The sequence below is a fragment of the Marmota monax genome, unplaced genomic scaffold, assembly GCF_021218885.2.
Source record: "Marmota monax isolate L192 unplaced genomic scaffold, Marmota_monax_Labrador192_F-V1.1 WCK01_AAM20220418_F8-fsc00030, whole genome shotgun sequence".
Lineage (NCBI taxonomy): Eukaryota > Metazoa > Chordata > Mammalia > Rodentia > Sciuridae > Marmota > Marmota monax.
In genome coordinates, this window is record NW_026691988.1 from 328,659 (window position 1) to 349,914 (window position 21,256).

At 31.6% G+C, this 21,256-nt stretch overlaps 1 protein-coding gene across 1 annotated transcript in view; it reads right to left on the bottom strand.

The window, feature by feature from the left end:
- Window positions 1-20,946, bottom strand: part of Themis (thymocyte selection associated) — a 218,005-nt gene extending 197,059 nt beyond the window's left edge. Inside the window, exon 1 of the mRNA XM_046449101.2 lies at window positions 20,529-20,946. Within this exon, the coding sequence (XP_046305057.1) occupies window positions 20,529-20,619 (91 nt within the window). The 5' untranslated portion in view covers window positions 20,620-20,946. The remainder of the gene's footprint in view (window positions 1-20,528) is intronic.
- Window positions 20,947-21,256: the final 310 nt, after the last annotated feature.

Below are 21,256 nucleotides of genomic sequence, written 5' to 3' on the forward strand. Positions count from 1 at the left end.
AAAGTTTTATCATTCTCTATTAATGAATGAATGGCATAATTATATAAAACTTGTGACTTCATCAATCGACTTAAAGACAAGAATCACATGATTATCTTAATATATGCAGTAAAAGCATTTCACAAAATACAGTACCCATGATGTTCAAAACATTAGAAAAACTGGGGATAGTAGTAACACACCTTAACATTTTAAAAGATATATACACTAAACTCAATGCAAATGTCATTCTAAATGGAGAAAAATTGAAAGCATTCTCTCAAAAAACTGGAACAAGACAGGGATGTCCTCTTTCATCACATCTATTCAACAGTCCTTGAAATCCTAGCCAGAGCAATTAGAAGAAAAAAATTAAAGAGATATGAATAGTAAAAGAAGAGCTCAAACTATCCTTATTTGGTGACAACATGATTTTATATTTATAGAAGACCCAAAAACTTCCACTAGAAAACTTAAGAGAACTCATAAATGAATTCAGCAAAGTAGCAGTATATAAAATTAACACCCATAAATCAATTGCATTCCTATACATTAGTGATGAATCCACTAAAAGAGAAATAATGAAAACTATCTCATTCACAATAATCTCAAAAAATAGAATATATAGGAATCAACCTAACAAAAGAAGTGAAAGATCTCTACAGTAAAAACTTCAGAACACTAAATTTAAAAAAAAAAAATGAAAAAATCCCCACAAACTATGGAACACTAATGAAATAAATTGAAGAAGATCTTAGAAGATGGAAAGACCTCTCATGTTCTTGGACAAGCATTTTCAAAATGGCCATATTACCACATACAGATTCAATGCAATTCCTATTAAAATTCCAATGACATTCTTCATAGAAATAAAAATAGCAATCGTGATATTAAAAATAAGAGGCCCAAAATGATAAAACAATCCTCAGCAAAAGAAGTGAAGCAGAAGGCATCACAATGCTGGACTTAAACTATACTACAGAGCTATAGTAACAAAAACAACATGGTATTGGCACCAAAACAGACATGAATGGTACAGAATAGAAGACATAAAGACAAATCCACATAATTATAGTTATCTCCTATTAGACAAAGGGACCATAAACATACATTGGAGAAAAGATAGACTCTTGAACAACTGGTGCTGAGAAAGCTGAAAATCCATATGTAGCAAAATGAAATTAAACCCCTGTCTCTCACCCTGCACAAACATCAACTCAAAGAGGATCAATGACCTAGGCATTAAAACCAGAGACCATGTGCCTACTAGAAGGAAATGTAGGCCCAACTCTCCATTATGTTGGCTTAGAAACTGAATTCTTCAATGAAATTCCTAAAACTCAAGAAGTAAAATCAAGAATCAATAAGTGGGATGATATCAAACTAAAAAGCGTCTTCACAGCAAAGAAAACTATCAAGAAGGTGAAGAGAGAGCCTAGAGAATAGGAGAAAATATTTGCCGCCTGCACCTCAGGTAGAGCATTAATCTCCAGGAAACACAAAGAACTTAATAACAACAAAACCCATATAACCGAATCAAAAAATGGACAAAGGAAATGAACAGAAACTTCACAGCAAAAGAAATACAATTGTTCAACAAATATATAAAAAAAAATGTTCAACATCACTAGCAATTAGGGAAATGCAAATTTTAAAACTACATTGGTATTTCATCTCACTCCTGTCAGAATGGCAATTATCAAGAATACAAGTAACAACTGATGGCAAGAATGTGGGGAAAAAGATACACTCACACTTTGCTGGTGGGACTGCAAATTAGTGCAATGGCTATGGAAAGCAGTATGTAGATTCCTTAGGAAACTTGGAATGGAACCACCATTTGACCCAGTTATCCCACTGCTCAGCAAATACGTAAAGGACTTAACATCAGCACACTGTAATGATGTGGCTACATCAATGTTTATAGTAGCTCAATTCACAATAGCTAAGCTATGGAACCAACCTATGTGTCCTTCAACAGATGAATGGAAAAAGAAAATGTGGTATATATACACAATGGAATATTACTCAGCCAGAAATAAAAAATGAAATTATGGCATTTGTGGGTAAATGGATGGAACTGGGGATGATCATGCTAGGTGAAATAAGAAAATCCTAAAAAATCAAAGGCTGAATGTTCTCTCTGACATGCAGATGCTAACTCACAATAAGAGGGCGGGGAGGAAGAATAAAAATCCATTGGATTAGACAAAGGGGAATGACAGGAAGGGAGGGAGGATAGGAAAAGGAAAGACAGTAGAATGAATCGGACATAAATTTCTTATGTTCATTTATGAATCCATGACCAGCGTAACTCCACATCCTGTTCAACCACAAGAATAGAAAGTTATATTTTATGTATATATTGTATGTCAAAATACACTCTATTGTCATGTATATCTAAAAAGTACAACAACAAAAAAACACATTAATTGGAAGGTATAAGTATTTGTAAATTCAAAGTTAATATAGGTGCTATGGCATTCTCACTATGCTAGGTCATTCTAAAAGAGAGTAGATTTACTAGAAGTGTAGGAAATTACTTTTTTTAAAATGGGAATTATGTGGGAGTGGGGTATGTTAAAAAATTATAGTTAGGACAATCTTGTTACTAATCTAAAAGCCAGAATAGTCTCTGTTAATGAATCATTAAATAAAAACTCTCTGGGCATGGTGGCACATGACCATAATCGTAGTATGGCTCAGGAGGCCTAGGCAGGAGGATTACAAATTCAAAGCTAGCCTAGGTAATTTAGCGAGGCCCTAAGCAACTTAGTGAGACCTTGTCCCAAAATAAAAAATAAAAAGGGTTTGGGATGTGGCTCAGTATTTAAGTGACCCTGGGTTGTTCAATCTCCAGTACAAAAACAATAACAACAACAACTCATGATTTGACTTTGAGAGTTCCAGGAAAACACTATTTTGATGTTTTAAGTTTTTCCTGAAGTCAATAGAGAAGTTTGAAAAAAAAATGATAGAAAAGAAAAAGGCACTTTGGTTTGCGGTTAGAATTCACACATCCTTCATGGGGCAGGTGTTCTTTCCTTAACTGACACAAATGCTGAATCACTAAAACCAACCCTTCTACCCTAGAGAAAAACTTTTAGTTCCAATTATGCTTTTTAAAATTAGAAAGCTGAATGTAGGTAAGTAGAAAACTGCCCTAACAAAACTTTTAATAGATTATTTTTCTTTAAAATAACAAAAAAAAATACTATTGTCAAATTATAGTGTCCCATTTTCATGGAAAAAAAAGTACTATTTCACAAGAAAAGGTATAAATTTGATTTAAGTACCTTTCATGGCATAGTTTTTTTTTTAAAATTCTGGTTTTAAAAGATGTGACCATTCCAAATATTTATTAGGAGTAAAACAAATTAGATGTTCCAATTAAAAATCAAATTTTTAAATTCAAGAGGTTGAATACTGCATCAAAGATTGAGATTTCTACAAACAATTTTCTGGTTTTTATACACTAATTTCAAGTACTTTATCTTTCATTTCAACACTTACTCACTAGTCATTTAGAATTGCCTAAAAAAATCTACCAGTATATAATATACAAAAATGTAACTACTACTCTTAAGGCATCCTGATTTTATTTCCTTTCGTAAATGTTGTTCTGCGATAAGTAATTGACCAGTAATTTGTGCCTATTAAAATGAATACTAGCCAAAACTTCCATTTAATATCATTTGAAAATGATTCAGATAACAAAAATGTAATTTTATTTAAACTCTTGCTCATTATTTCTTCATATTTATGAAATTAAGAAAGCATATGATCTTTATTTATGTAAGATGAGAAATCACTGGTTACTTTTATGCATAGTCAAGATTGGTATGTAACAACACATAAGAGAAAATTTTGAATGTGAATATTCTATTATTGATGTAAATAATGTACCCCTTCATACAAAAATGTCTGCATTTTGGCAAACCTCCACTTAAATAAACATAAAAAAAATGTTTTGGCAGTTATTTTCCTCTACAGCTTTTAAAAAGAATACAACTGAAATACTTTCATCTAAGCTTCTTTGTGATGCACCTGTTTTAGAACTTTTTCCTAAATAACAAGTTCTGCTTAAGTTAAATTTTATAGAGAAATGTATTTCACTCAAGCACACATATAAAAATGCACTGAAATTTTAAACTTCAAGTTTTTGATTCTTATTTAAAAAAACACAATGTCTAATTACATTAAACCTGTGACTTCTTGCTCACCTACAGTGTTCTGCCAGTTGCATTTTGATAGCTAGAGTTTACAGACAGTAGCTGAAGTGTGAGTCTTAGATTAAAAACAAACAAAAAACATAATAATAACAATAATAAATAAAATAAAAACAAAAAGAAAACAGAATAATGATTCCAAAGTTTTTAAAAGAAAAAAATTCAAACATCATTTCTGTCAAGATTGTTCCTATAAGAATGTAGCCTAATACATAATTTTTGTACATTGTCATATTAGTATAATTCCAATAAATTTAAAGTTTCCAAATTTAGTTTGGACACTCATTTAAGTGCTTAACCATACACCATGCACACAGAGCAAATTTATATTTGTCTAATAAATAATTATCCATTTTAAATTTCAAAAGTTGTCAGTTTTTAATGTCTGAGACTGTCTGTCCTGGCTCTCAAGAGTAATTTCATACCTTGGAAGCATAATATATATATAAGCACATAGAGAAATTCAATGTTAGACATTTAACATTTAAATCATTACAAATATAAGTTCACGTAAAAAATACTACTGCTCTATTTTTCTTAAGCAGAAATTATTTTTTAAATGTAACACACTATATATCATTAGACTCTAAATAATTTTATTTCACACTTGAGTCTATATAATCCAATATCCATATTGTAAATTCATATCAAAAAGTGAAAAAAGTTTTTGTTTTTACTAAATACCTACAACCTATGAAATGTGAATAAGTACAACTAGAATATTAATTCTATAGTTTTTAAATTTGTTCTGATTTTACTATCATGTCCCTGACTGATTAAATTAAGCTAGTAAAAGATTAATTTTATTAACCATATATGAATTTTGTGGCTATTAATACAGACATAATTTTTGTCACATGAACTCTCATACAAACATTAAATCCATAGATTCATCTTTATATAATGTGTAATTCATTAAATATCATTGGTCAATATACTTATTCAATCAGATTCAGAGTCAATTCTTCAATGTCATATCATTAAATTCTCATTAGTAATAAGTTACTTAAATACAAGACAAACATGTAGCCACTAATGTTATTTCTTATGTATTTTTACCTAGGCAATCAAATTGTCATTAGTTAATTGTTACAAAATACCTTAGAGACATTGCTGATTCTATAATGAGAGCATTCATTATAGGATTTCTCAAACTCTTCATAAGGGCAGAACAAGAATAAACTTTAAGTTTAACCCACGAGCAGAAACAGGCATTATGATAGATAGGTTACCCTGAAAAATGGCAATCAACATAATAATCTCATAAAAAATTCCAACAGTTAAGTAACTTTATAAATCTAATGGATTAACTAATTTCAATAGATTAAATATTTATTTGTATATATATATATGAACACAAATGCATGTGTTAAGAAACATATAATAAGTATAATTATTATGTTGTATTACTTCTATTCACTTATTTCATAGACAAAATATATTTATTACATATGTAGTATATATATATGCTTATACATCCAACTTATATATATATAATAGTAAGTAATTATATATATATATAATAGTAATACTTATATATATACTTATATATATATAATAGTAAGTAATTATATATATATATACTCTGATGTTTCTCCTTCAATACAGAGGCAGATTTTTTGGTTTTATAGATGTCTCCTGTATCCACACCACCCATGTTGATGTTCTTTGGAACCCACGTTTTTTTTTTTTTTCTTGCGTGATACATGGACCATAGGACAATCCCTGAAATAATAAGACGTACATATCTGTAATGTCAGCCATGACCACTCCACCATTCCTTGTACTTGAGATGCATGATTTTGGCTGTCTCAAGTCTATTTGTATGAGGATGTTTTATAGGGTCCTCCAATTCATTGGAATATAACTGAATTATTCACTTTATGTTTTTATCGTTTACCATTCTACAAATCTGGAAAATTTTAACTCCTCCATTGTTCACTGCATCCCATAAATTGTCAAGCTCAGAAGATTCAACTCAAAAAGACCAGGGCTTGTGTTAGCTCCTTGCTTTTTATCTCTTTATTTATTTCCATGTGCTAAATCTCTGTTAGAATGGATATCTGATCCACTCATTCAGGATGTTTTGCTTTAGAAGTCTCAGAAATTCTTTGTTCTTTCTTTCTTTCTTTCTTTCTTTCTTTTTTTCTTGGCAACTTTCAAAATACCAATAATGGCTACCTTTTCACCACTGGCTACGTATTTAAACAGTAAGAATTAATTTTCCCTTAGTTTTAACTGATTCAGTTTTTATGGTAAGGATATTCTTCCTGGCTTGCACCCTGCTACCTTGTGGCATGGCCTTTCCCCATGTGGGTGGAAAGAGAGAGAACACTCTTGTGTCTCCTCTTATATGGACACTAATCCCATCCGATCTGAGTTCCACCCTTATGACCTCATTTAACTTAATTGCTTCCTTAAAGTTTCCTATCTTTAAATACAGTCTCGCTGGGAATTAGGACTTGAACATACTGATTGGAGGAAGGCAAATATTCAGTCCATAAAAAATAATTTATTTTATAATGTCTATTGATTACAGTAGAAATTCAATATTCTTGTTTTAATTTGGGAGCCATTTAAAATATGACTACAAATGTCTGATTATCCGCTATTCCTGAGCAGCAATTGGACCACATTTTGAATTTTAAAACTTGTATAACCTTCTAAATACTTTTCTCTCATTCTGAAAGTTTCTTATTTACTTAGTTATTTTTTATTTAGGCTACAAACACCAGCAAAATTATCACCTCTTGTTAAGCTTCCTCTGTCTTTCATGGGTGGTAAGTTACAGCTCCCTAGTGCTCTCAAAACTGTTTATGTCAGAGCATTATACACATTGTATTATAAATATTGATTTAATAAACTATATTCATCTCCTTTTACTGTCCCAAGGAGTCCTTCAGGGGAGGGATCATACTTAGTTCATTTTGTAGAAGGAAAGATGTATGAAATAAAATTTTAAAAAATGAAGGGATATGGGGCTGGGGTTGTGGCTCAGTGCTAGAGCGCTTGCCTAGCATGTGTGAGGCACTGGGTTCAATCCTCAGGACCACATAAAAATAAATAAATAAAATAAAGGTCTATCAACAAATTAAAAAGGTTTTTACTTTTTAATGAAGGGATACATATATATAATTTTAGAGAATGATTTCCATGAGTTTAACATATTTTTGCAGAAACAAGAAATATATAACATTTAATATATTCAAAACATTATACTTAAAAATTTTTGCTTCCAAGAGTGAAAAAACATCTTTTTGACATTTTAAAATTGCTACAAGAAACACTTTTGAGCATCTTATTTATGAACTCAAGACAAAATTATGCTTTGACTTCTGTGAATGTATGTATGATTTTTCATCAGCATTTTTCTTGATAAAAAGTGAAAATAAATGGTGTATGCTTTGTAAAGTCATAATGAAGAAAAATGCCTTCAGAGTTTTTAGCTCTTTTTGCTATTTAGGTTGGTATCTCCAGGTTCCCCATAATACATTACAGCATCCAAAAGGACTATATAAGATTCTCTACTGTTTCATCTTTGATAATATTTCTGATCATTTTTTTCTCTCCTAGCAGCCTTACTGGTTTCTCATTTCCCCCTCAAATGTGCCAATACATTCCTGTCATAAAACTTTGTTAAATAATGATAAACATAACCTTGAGTATAAGAGCTTTTGTAAGTTATGTGAGTCCTGGAAAATAATCAAACCCAGAGTGGTCCTTGACACACACCCATCATAAAAAACAGAAGGGAAATCTCTGACCTTGGGTTAGTCAACATAATACAAAAGAATAAGCCCTCAAGGGAAAAAATACATAAATTGGACTTTATAAGTATTTAAAAGCTTTTACTTCAAAATAAGTTTAAGAAAATGAAAAAAGAAAATATTTATAAATCGAATAATCCAGAATATATAAAGAATTTTTATAATTCAGCAACAAGTAACAATACAGTCAAAATGTTGAGGGGACATTTTATGAAAGAAGGCAAATAAATTGCTAATGAGCATAGGAAAAAGTATTCAACATCATTTGTCATTAGGGAAATGTGAATTAAAATGACAATAAGAAAATACTGGCTATAATATAAAGACAACACTTGAGTGAGGAGTGAGGATGGAGTAAAATTGGGATCCTCAGATGTTATTGGTGGAAATTTTGAATGGCACATTATTTAATATCTCCAAACATAAAACAAACTGAGCATCCTTAAACTGGCATTGGGTGTAAAAAAAATGTGATATATCCATACAATAAAACATCATGTAGCAATAAAAAAGGAACAAAATACATGCTACAATGTGGATGAGCTACACAAAAATTTGCTACATGAAAAAAGCAAGACGAAAAAGACTTTATTTTGTGTGATTAATTTTATACGAACCAATTCTGAAGGGCAAATTTATAGACAGAAATTAGATGAGTGGCTTTCTGAGGCTAGGAAAGCAAGTGGAGATTGATGGCAAACTACTTCAAGGCAGTTCTTTGAGGTGGTAGAAATGGTCTTAAATTGATGATGGCTGTACAACTCTATCAATTTAGTTGAAACTATTAAATTGTATTCTTATGAAGCGTGACTTTGGTAGTATGTAAATTATACCTCAGTAAAACTGTATGAAAAAATTTAATATGGGGAGACAGAAAAAAATGAATAATTAATTGCTTGTCTGTAAGAAGGAGATAGGTGTTTTGGTAAATAGGAAAATAAAGAACAGAATATGGAAGGTAGAGAAAGCATAGTGGGGAAATTATGGGAGTTATAAATCTCATAGAAAAATGAGTTAGCCAAGTCAATGTCTGAATACAGGAGCTTTCCAGTCCAAGGAAATAGTGTGAGCAAAACTTGGGGCAAGAGAAGAGCTCCTAAGTTTGAGGAACAGTGAAGAAGCCAGAGCATCAGGAAGAAGAAAGAATAGTAGACAACAAACTCAGGGAGACAGTACAGGGCTTTATTACTCACGGAAAGATTTTTATTCTTAGGGCAAAAAATAAAGTCATTGGAGGACGCTTAATACAACATAATGCTAAAACCTGTGAGGTTTTTGTTTTTTTTTTTTACTAACTTTTAAAAATCAATACCAAAACGGTTACTAAAGCAAATAAGGGTGAGTGGTAATGTTAGCAATATGAAGCATCCTCAAAGAAGCAATAGATCATTTCCTGAATACTAAGTGGTGAACTCACTTTCCTTTGAGCAGGTGTTAGCATCATTATTCAAGTACTTTCCCTGACATTACAAGATTCCAATATGCCTGATGTCTAATTTTTTGAATTGATAAAAAGTTCAGTTTCAACCATAACAAATTGCATCATCATATCAGTAAGAAAACCTTAGGTTATGTTAAGATAAACAAGAACATCAAAATATCAGAGATTTAAACAATAAGGTATACTTCTTATTTCATTTCATGTCTAATGCAAGTGGGTGATGATAGAATCTGCTAATTATAGTCACTTAGCAAGCCAGGATGGTGAAATTGCCATTTCAATGGAGTCTTTGAGGATGGAATATGTTAAATTATGTGCTGGTCTGTAAGGCCTATGCTCCAAAATGACACTCACTACTTTTGCTGTTATTATATTCCAGGACATGACATATGACCATTAAGGTCTGGGAAATGCAATCCTATCATGTACTCAAAGTAGGAGAAAATAAATTGATGAATACCGTGTTTTGATTTCTCAAATTTGTTCCTTAGTTATAAACCATTCTTTCAAAAAATTGAAGATGACATGATAGCACAGGTCAATTTATCTATACATACGTCATAATTATGCAGAACTTTAATCTAAGAGGGACTTATGGTGGTAATCTGTCATCTCCTAGCAAGAATCTAAAACCAGCCTGCACATTTCATTAAGTATAAGATTTGAGATAAGCAAAATGGTAAAACTTTATATTAATTCCTATAAGAAACAAATAAGAAAATTAAACTATCCCAGTATTTAATGTAAACGTTTACTAATATTTAATTTTAAGTTTACTAGTATTTGATGTTAAAAAGTTGTCAGTTATCTTTACATCAGAGACATATGATATGTGTAGTATACATTAGGCTGAGACACACTGTGAATCCCAAAACATAAGTGTCAAAAGAATGTTCCTCATGCATTCATTTTTTTTCAATATACTTTCATATAACAGAGTTAATGTTTGTCAAGTTAAGACTTGTTACACTCTAATTTTAATGATACTAGCCTTCATGAAATAGACAAGCACTTCACAGGATACCTACAAAGCCTCTCCAGAATTAAAGATTGCAGAACCTATCAAGAAAGAAAATGGCATAGAAGCACTTCTACTAGTTCAGGCTTGGCATCATCTGCATACAAATGCTATCTAATGAAATGGCTAAATTCAGATTTATGGAGGTTATTTCACATATAAATTGATAGGCACAAATATTAATGATAGGCATACTCTATGTGTAGGTTACATATGGTGTACATTGGAAGCTTATGAGGTAGCTTTCATAGCTCCCATTCAAAGTAAGTACTGAAATAATTAAATTAGAACTATTTGAATCACTGTATTATAAGGTGTTTAATCAACATTTTCAGTAATAAAAATATTTAATAGTTACATTAATTTGATGCATATATTAATTGTTAATGTTAAAATAAAGTTAGCAGGTTTTATGAGAGAGAAACAGGTTTGCATTATGAATAAAAATTAGAATTTAGAATCATTTAAAATATTACTGCTGTTTTTCATCTTCAGTACTGGGGATTAAACCTAGGATCCCTCTATAACTGAGGTACATCCTCAGCCCTTTTAGTTTTTATATGGAGACAGGGTCTCGCTAACATGCTCAAGCTGGGCTTGAAATTGTGATCCTCTTGCCCTAGCCTCCAGGTCGCTGGAAATTACAGAAATATGCCAGTACACCAGGGTCATGTATTCTTTAGCATGAAAGCAAATATTGATAGAGAAATAAAATACATATATGAAAGATATATTGATGAAATCTTTGATCAAATAAACTCCTGATCTATTAAGTCATAGATGGAGCCTTCTGATCATGATGCGATTCCTCTATGGCCAAAACTAAATTTTCAATTGTCTACTTGAAATGTCCACCTAGATAAATAATATTTACATTTAATGTGTCTAAAGTAGAACTTTTGCTATTCTCACCAAACCTAACTTCCCTTGCTCTCCACCACTTTGTCAAATGCACAAGATTTGCTCAGTGGCTTAAGGCAAAATCTTCTCATTTGCTCACACCCATATCAAATCCATTAGCATGTCTTAACATTTTTACCTCTAAAGCACATCCTGACTGTTCATTTCTCTTATACCTAAGGAAAGACACCATCATATATCTTCTGGATTATTGTATAGCCTTCTAATGTGCCTACTTAGTCCACATTTGCCCCACATCATCTGTTCTCCCCAAGGCACTTAATGATCCTCCAAAAAAAGACACTGTCAATCTCTTGCCTCGAGCAGATCATTGGCATTCACTTTCTGTAAACCAAAATCCTTGAAATGCTCTCACCCTTCTCACCTTCTCTCGTTTGACTCTCCTTCCTGCTTCCTATATGCTTGAGGTTCTGGGTTATATTTTCTCTTCCTCAAATAGTCTAAGCTACTTTGGGTCTCTGGATGTTTACTCTGTCTATTCACTCTGGAACCCTCATTTTCCAGATTTTTTCTTGGCTGTTTCTTCTCCATATTTAGATTGTCTACTGAGAAATCTGCTCTTCACAGTGGCCTTCCCTTACCACCTTATCTTATAGGCCCAACCCATTTCCTCAGCCCTATTGTGTCCCATGCTATATGTCACTACATCTTTGAGACCTATAAGATTTGGGTGGGCTTGCCCGCTTATGTCTCCAGCCTTCCAATCCGTGTCTTTTCTTATCAAATGTTCTGCTTCAGTCCCTTTGGTCTCTTCCCTGTGTCTCCACCACATGAAACAAGCTTTTAAAAGGTTTGTACTTGCTCAGTCCTCAGCAACAGTGCTCCTCTTCCAGATATTTGCAAGCCTCATTTCTAGAGTTTATTCAGACACCTGTTAAAGTTTCATTCCATCAACAATATCATAATCCAGAAGAGAGATGATGGTGCCTTGATTTAGTTTTAAGAGAAATTAACTGTTCATAGGGGTAAAAACATCAGCACTTATTAATATGTGTGAGAACATAGGAAAACTAAGGGATGAATCCTGGTTACTGGATCCAAAGATCTCCCCTCTACTTCATTTTATTCTTAATCAGTAATTTGCATATATTAAAATCTATCATTTATTTTTCATTTGTCCCATCTACTGGGTTATCAGCTCCAAAAGGGGAGACGCTTTGTGTTTTTCCAAATTATAATCTAGCCCTTGGAATAATGCCATTTAATGTATCATGCTTATTTATATAAGCTATTCCATGCTGAAGCTTGCTTAATGTCCATTAAACAAACATGCTTCTATGAGCATTCTTATAATAATCCTTATTTTTTCTTTTGTAATTATATTTTAAACTTAATTCCTAGACGTCAGATGTTTAAGCATATTTTACAATTGCAATTGCCCAGTGGCTACCTGGAAAGTCTATACACCCTCCATCTATGCCTCACCTCCTTTGTAGCCATCTGTGCTTATGTTGGGCTTTATGAATCTTTTTTCTTACCTTTGACTTTTAAAAGGTAAATAATGATTTAATTCATACACATTTTTTGTTAGATTTGAAGATATCTTATATTTTTATGGCACAAAAACTGCTTTTTACATTTTTTTTTCCATTCTTAAATTTTAGACACACTTTTGTTAATGTTACATAGTAATTATAAAAAGTGAAGATATTTACATTCTGTCTGTTGTATATGATCTGATTATTTTCCTAGTTTGTTGTTTGTCTTTTTCCACACTTGCATATTTTGGAGAATTTGGCAATAAGAAAATTATTTATTTTATGAATTTAATTTCTAGTCATTTTTAAAGTTCATAGCTCAATAGTTTTAAATCGGTTCTAGGTTAATGTTTTAATTTTTATAATTTTTCTCTCTATTCAATTTATGTTCATATATGAAGCAACAGAAGAATTTGAATTAGCTCTATTTTACTTTTGAGAAATGGTGATAAGTTTTTCTTCTCAAATACCAACATCTAGGTAGTAATAATAATAGTAATGATTTACTGGAAGATAAATGTGGGCCAATCATTTTGCTAAAGACTTTATATACAATAGCTCAATTAATCTCTACATTAACCTCCATAGTTACAATAAAGGCTACTTAATGACAACAAAACAAAGGCTAAATGTTGTAAATTGGCTATAGAATCATTTCTCATTTGTAATTTTCTCAGGAAGCAGAGTTCTAAGCTTACAACCTAAGTTCTATGAATGACATCAGTAGGACAAACTTACCTTCCTAAAATAATGAGTGCTTGGATAACATGTTAATAACAGTTTACTTTGTTAACATTGTCACTGTGGTTATCTGTTGGAGTTTTCAATATAGTATCTCACAGCCTCACATTACTTGATGCCAGTTGTTTTCAATTTCCCTCAAACCTCAAAGTAGGACATGTTTTACAATTTAAAAGAAACCTCAATCAATTACAAAGAAATACTATAGTACATTGTATTATTCACCAACAAAATACAATGAAATTATCATCATCATCCTTATCATCATTGTTATTATTATTGGTACTGAGGATGGAACCCAGGGGTGCTTTACCACTGATCAATACCCCCAATCCTTTTTATGCTTTTTATGTTTTTTTTTTCTTTTTTTTTTTTTTTTTTTGAGACAAGATCTCACTAAGTTGATGAGGCTGTTCTCAAACTCGAGATCTTCCTGTTTCAGCCTCTGGATTACAGGTATGTGCCACTACATCTGGCCAATAAAATTATTAATGAAAAGAAAAAGGATAGCTAAAAAAAATTCCATATGCTGTGCCAATAAATAAAATAAAAAGCCATGGAATTTAAAAGAAAATAAATTGTAATTGGAACTGAGTAATAATGGAAATGCTACATGATGAAAGGTCTGGGAAACCGTCGATAAAATTATTTAGAAAAAAATTAATTTTAAATACATTTATCAAGAAGCAAAAAAAGTTTTAAAAATGAATACTGATTTGCTATGGGAAGTTAGAAAAGGGTAAGAGAGCAAATAGAGAAGCAAGAAAAATAATGAAGATTAGATTAGAAATCAATAAAAGAAGCAAAATAATGGGGAATATGAGGAAAAATCACATTTTAGTTTCTCTTCAAAGATTCCATGATTGATTAGTTTTTACAAGAGAGTTCTACCAAATTTTAGGAAAGAACTTAAAATCAGAAAAAGAACTTAAAATCAGACATTAAATTTAGAAAATTACCTCAGAAAATAGAAAACAAATTCTATGTAGCTCATTTTAGAAAGCTAGTGTTATCTTAAAACTAAAACAGATAAATCTATCAGTTCATTTTAATTGTAATTAAATGCAAAAAACCTGAGTATAATAACAAATATCTATATTATATTTCAAAAAAATGCATATGTGATATTAAAGATTCTTAAACACTGGAAAAAATGTTTCAAAGTAACTCATATAGATAGACTAAAGAAAGCAAATCACATTATCTTAATGATGAAAAGCATTGATCAGATATTTATTTTGGAAACACCTAGAAAATGAGGCAAAGAGAGAAACTCACTTAATTTAGAAAAAGTTGAATTTTAAACCTTAAAACATTATACATCATAAAGGAATTTGGATGATTTTTTTTTTTTTTTTTAATGATTAGGGTTAAGGAAAAGATTCCCACTATTGCTTAGCATAGTACTAGAGGGCCTAGCCCCACATGGTAAGGAAAGTAAAAGCAAGCTAAAATGGTAGGAACAGTAGAACTCTGAATGATGTCTAATGATATCAATATTGAGTTAGGAAATCCAACAAAATAAAAAAGATAAAAACTATTAGAAATCACAAGAGAATTAATTCACTACTGCTGATAATATTTCATCACAGTTCTCTACCTCATTGAAAAACAGTAAAAAGCTAGGTCAATGCAGTAATATAAATTCACATGTGTATCTGTGTGCATTCTTGGCACTAGCCTAAGACACGTAAGATCTCTATAGAAAAAAAGGGGGGGATTTCATGAAATTAGAAGAGAGACCAGTAGAGGAAGGAGACTAGGGAGAGGGAAGAAGGGAAGGAAAGGAAGGGGCCTGGGGAATGAGACTGACCAAATTATGTTATGTGTCTATACAAATATGTCATAATGAATCCCATTATTACTTCTAATCACAATGCACAAATAAAAAACATAAATTAAAAGGAAAAAATAAAAAATAAAAAGATCTCTATGGAGACATTTTCTTAACTGTCATAAGTGTTCTGGATTTTTTGCTTTGTTTTTTAAATGGAAAAACAAAACTATGACCCTGGATGGAAAAAAGTACTCTTAAAAAACCTGAAATTTATAATTTAAAAGATTTCTACGTTAGAAATCCCTGCTTAAAATGATTTCATAGGAAATTCCACTAAATATTTAAATAAAAATAACCCCAAACTTTTATAATATCTTTGAAGGAATAGAAAAAGACTCTACCCAATTAATTTCACATATTCAACATAACTTGATTTAATATGAGAGCCTGAGTAGGACATTATAAGTAGTAAAAAAAATTAAGCCAATTTCATTCCCTAAAAGAGATACAAAATTTCTTTTAAAAAAAATAGCAAACCATAGGGCTGGATAGAGCATTCACCTAGCATGTGCAAGTTCCTGGGTTCAAGCCCCATTACAGAAAGTAAAAATCAACATATAAGAATGAAATTATATGACTATTATAAAAGACACAGAGAATATTTGGTAAATATATTCATGATTTTTATTTTGGAAAATCTTTTCAAAAACAGAAACTTCTTTAATGTAAAATGAGCATAATTGGTACTAAATTGCTGACTCTATCTGTGGTTGTGACTGAGATAGGGAAGTTCTTTATCCCTAATCCTATTTGCTATTGTACTGAAAGCAGTAACCAGTGTTTCAGTTCAAGGGGAAAAAGCACAATCATTGGAAAGAGAAAGAAAACCCATCCATATTCATAGAAAACATGAATGTGCTTTTTTAAAAAAATCAAAGATAATAATCTAAAGATATGCTCTTAAAATTCAACCAATGCAACAAAGAGAAATGCAAATGTAGAAAGATATCACTTACAATGCCACAAAAAATTCAAGAAACTAAAAATAAATCTGAAAAAAAATGCAAGTTCTCCATAAATATGTCATGGAACATTATTGACAGTACGAAAGGAGACTTATATTACTAGGGAGCTACACTCAGTTCATAGATCAGAAGACTTAATTTAAAATGATGTTAATTTTCTTCAAATCAATGCACTGCTAATCAGAATTCTGGGAGGACTTTTGTGGAAGTTGATAAGTCAATGCTAAAATGTATATGAAAATTCAAAGAGCCAGACTTGAAAGAGAATAATAAGTTGTAGAGCTTATTCTACAGTAGTAGTTCTCAAATTTGGCTGTATTATCAGGGACATTCTTAGAAACCTGATGGTGACACCTTACCTCTTTCATAGTTAAATTCTTAGATCTTAAGGAAAAATCCAGTCATCAACATTTTAAAACATCTCAGGTGTTTCAAATATGCAATCAAGTTTGAGAACAAGAGCAATGTATTATTTTATATTAAAAACTAAATTTTATATTGTTTGCAAATCTACATAAATTTAGACAGGATGAAATTGGTATGAAGATAGCAATTAAATGAATGGAACAGCATAGAAGTTCTCGAAAGAGACTCAGGCATGTACATAGAAGGTATAAACATAGTAATGCATCAGAAGAAACAGTTTTTCAATGTCACTGTACTAATTGTCTGTATAAAAGAAAAAAAAATCTTGGTTTCATCTTTAAGCCATATATAAAACTCAATTTCTTACCTGAAATTTTATTATCTGAAAGTAAGGATAAATATAATTTCTTGAAGATAACAGAATATTTTAATAAACTTAGGATACAGAAAATGTATTTCCTTGACAACGCATGAAAAGGAATACAGTTATAAATTGACCACAGTAACTCTAAGATTAAAAACATACATCCATTAAAAGATACTGTTAAGAAAATGAAATATTAAGCTACACAATGAGAGGGGATATTCGCCACACAGACACTTGACAAAGACTCAGTTTTATATATATTTCATAAAATGAGCAATAAAAATTTATAAAATCTAATAGAAATGAGCAATAGATATGAATGTTATAAAGAGAAGGTTCAAGTTAACCAAAAAAGCACATGAAAAAGTGTTAGTCTCATTAATCATAAGGGAGACATGAGCTACCACTGTATTCTTAGGAGAATGACTAAAACTTAGTAGACCAGTAATACCAAGTGTTGTCATCATATGGTTTAATTGCAAATCTCATAGACTGTCAACAGGAATGCAAATTGGAACTGCTTAGACTTTTTAAATACCTACCAAGTCTGAATATTTATATACCACATGACATAGCAAACTATCTTATTGTTATACCCAACTGAATTCATATACATGTGAACATGAACTTAACAAGAATGCTCATGACAACATTACTGGTAACAACTTCAAACTGGAAACAACTCAAATACCCATTAGCAATAGAATGATAAATACATTGTGGTTTATATATCCAAAACATATAATATGCACTAAAAATGAATAAACTATATAAAACAATGTAGGTTAGTTTTTAAAACATAACGCTAAACATGTATGCCAACTAGAAAAGAACACATACCATAATTCTCCCTTCTTATAACATTCATAAATGGACAAACATCATCATAGTGGTTAATTTGGGGGAAGACAACTGAAAAGGGGAAGGCATAATAATTGTAGTTTTCTATTTCTAGACTACAATAATGGTTATATGAATGTGCTTATTTTGTGAAAATTCATCTTGATTGAATTACAACATAGTAGTAAAATAATAAAGTATGAAGAAGGTCTAAACATCTTTCATTTGTAAAACAACATAAAAATGTCATTTCTTCCCAAGTTAATATATTAAATAAGTACACTCAATAAAAATCCCAGCTGGATTTCTAATGGAATCAATTGATTTAAAAAATGTATTCAAAAAGCATACCTAAATGAACTTAGAAAAATGGAATGACAACAAGGGCGTGGTCTGAATAAACACTGACTACATATTAACACATTTCAGAACCATTATTACAAAAATAGTGTGATCATTGATTCAATTAAGAAAAATGTAAACTAAAGGAATAGAAAACATATCAGAAACAGATGGATTCATATGTGAGCACATAGTATGATGTAAAGGTGGCAATGAAAATCGATGGGGAAAAGATGGCCAGCTCAAGACATTATTGTATAGAGAAAACTGAAATTGTATATCTCTACACCTCCTGGCAAATGTTCTCAAAGTGGACCAAAAATCAAATGTAAAATGTAAAACTGTAAAGTTCGTATAAAATATTAAAGAACAAATCTTTCCTAGACATGAAGAACATCTTAAAGCCTTAACAACTTAAACTATGAGACAATTTGGGGCTGGCTTAGAAACTGAAGTCCAAGTATGGCACACTTGAAAAAAGATGGTCTGATTCCAAATAATCAATGTACCAATGAATTAAACAAAACTATATAATAAGCTGTTCCAATTAATTATTTTACAAGGGTGTGGAGTATGTGCGTGTGTGTGTGTGTGTGTGTGTACATACAAGTTGGAGCTGACATGTGTCAATCTCTATTTCATAACACCTAGCAGATACTCCTTGACTATAATGGGTTTACCTCCTGAAAAATCCATTGTAATTTGAAAATATAAGTTTAAAATGTGTTTAATATTCCTCACCTACTGAGCTTTATAGCTTAGCCTAGCCTACCTTAAACATGCTCATAACATTTACATCAGCCTAAAGAGTTGTGCAAAATCATCTAACAGAAAGCCTATTTGTAATAAAGCACTTAATATTTCTTGCAATTGATTAAATACTATACTGAAAATGAAAAACAAAATGATCTGTGAGTATGCTTTTTATATCAACATAAAGTTGAAAAATTGTTTTCTATCCATCATGAGTCAGAGACTGTCTATGAATGGAAAAGACTTACCTACCAACAGTTTTTTAAATAATTTTCCCAGTATTTTGACTGGAATCTGACTCTACTATTGCTTCAATTCTATCATCTTTTTTTCAAAGTCTTTCTCTCTCTCCTTTCATGTATTTTATTTAAAAAAAATTTTTTAAGTTGTAAATGAACACAATACCTTTCTTTAAATTTATTTTTATGTGGTGCTGAGGATTGAACCCAGTGTCTCACACATGCTAGGCAAGTGCTCCACAACTGAGCTACAACCCCAGCTCAGCTACAACCTCATCCCTCATTTCATTTAATTTTGGGGTGCTAGGGATGGGACCTAGGGCCTCTTGCACACCAGACATGTGCTCTATCACTAAACTATAACCTCAGCCCCAATTCTACCCTTCTGTGAAGAAAATTACATATTTTCCTGGAAAAATGGTTCTTATATCTTGCATATGTTCAAACTAAACATTAAAATATTCCAGGTTATATATGAGAATTTTTAATTATCCTCTTATCTGAATTAATATACTTTAATTAGTTATACCAAAATTTGATAATTTTAATTGAACTATGACTTTTCAATATAATTTAAAAAAATTGTGATGAATAAGCATCATTTTCTTGTTTTGTTTTATTTTTATTGACCTCAAATTCACAATTCTTCTGCCTCAGTTTCTAAGTAGCTGGGAAAATATGTATACACCACTGCACCCAGCAATGAACATCAATTTTTATACCTTCAAATAAAAATTGCCATTATTTAAGAAATTAGGAGTCAGGCCGTTAGTGAAAGAATAAGGGAAGCATTGATGAAACACAGACTTAGAAATCCTAAGAGCTTGGGAAACATTTCTTTGAAAACAGTGTGCTTTTGATATTTGTTTTTGTTTTTTCATTGGTATTTTGTTTTATATTCTAGGAACAAATATCAATAACTTTAATTTTTTCTCTCTTGATTACAACCAGTTTCAAAGAATAAGCAGAAATAATTCACCATTCATGGAACTATTGAAAGCCTACAAAAATCCCAAGAAGCTTCACCTAAATCCTTATCCCCATTCACCCCAATGACTTACCTAGGCTCTTCTTTGTTTAATGCTATTGGGTCTTGACCACTCATCAGTTAATTAATTTCTTTTCTATGATCACCTTTCCTTTACAGAACACATATATTCTTTATAAAAATTCCCTCCACCAATCCCCAAGAATATACACTTTAGAAGCACTTTTTAGCTAGTAAAGGAACCAGAGAATGCTTACCTTCAAAATAGATGCCTGACTGGATTTCAAGGACCCTGGGGAGGGTCCTCAGGTCAAGAGAGTGAACAAATTCTTCCAATGATAATGCCATTGCTCTGGCTTGGGTTGTGTGTAGACCTGGTTCTTACAAAAACTTGTGGCTTCTGCGTGTTACTTGTCTACAGCTCAGGTCCTTGTTCATAATTCCTCCCTTAGGCAGGCAGGATGTCACACTGGAACCAACCAGGGTGAAGCATCTCTGTGGGGAGGTACTCCACTGTAGTTGCTGTCCTTGCTCATAATTCGTCCGGGGTCAGGCAGGCAGAATGCCACACTGGAGCCAAATCCGGTGGAACAGCTCTGTGTGGGGAGGATAATAAGGGTATGAGGAAGCAGGAGACAAGTGTTTTACAGCTCTTTTTGTTCTCCTTGTGGCTTCATTTCCTTCTGCCACAGTAGAACAGGATGGGGGGTGGGGTGATATGAGAATTGGCAAGTAGCTCACTCGGTCTTTTGATGGCCCAGGTGTGCATCTACAGTCATGCCAACACTTTCGGGTCAGAGTTGTTGGTGGCTTGTCTGATAGGAAAGATCAGAATATATCAGTATAACTCAAGTCTAATCTTAAAAATGACACTGCATTAATTCATTATTTCTCCAGTTCACTTCAAAGTTTGGCTTCATGCCGTATTTGCATACTCTTAGTGCTTTTATATTAAGTTTGGTTACAAAAGTGCTTTGTGTCAGCT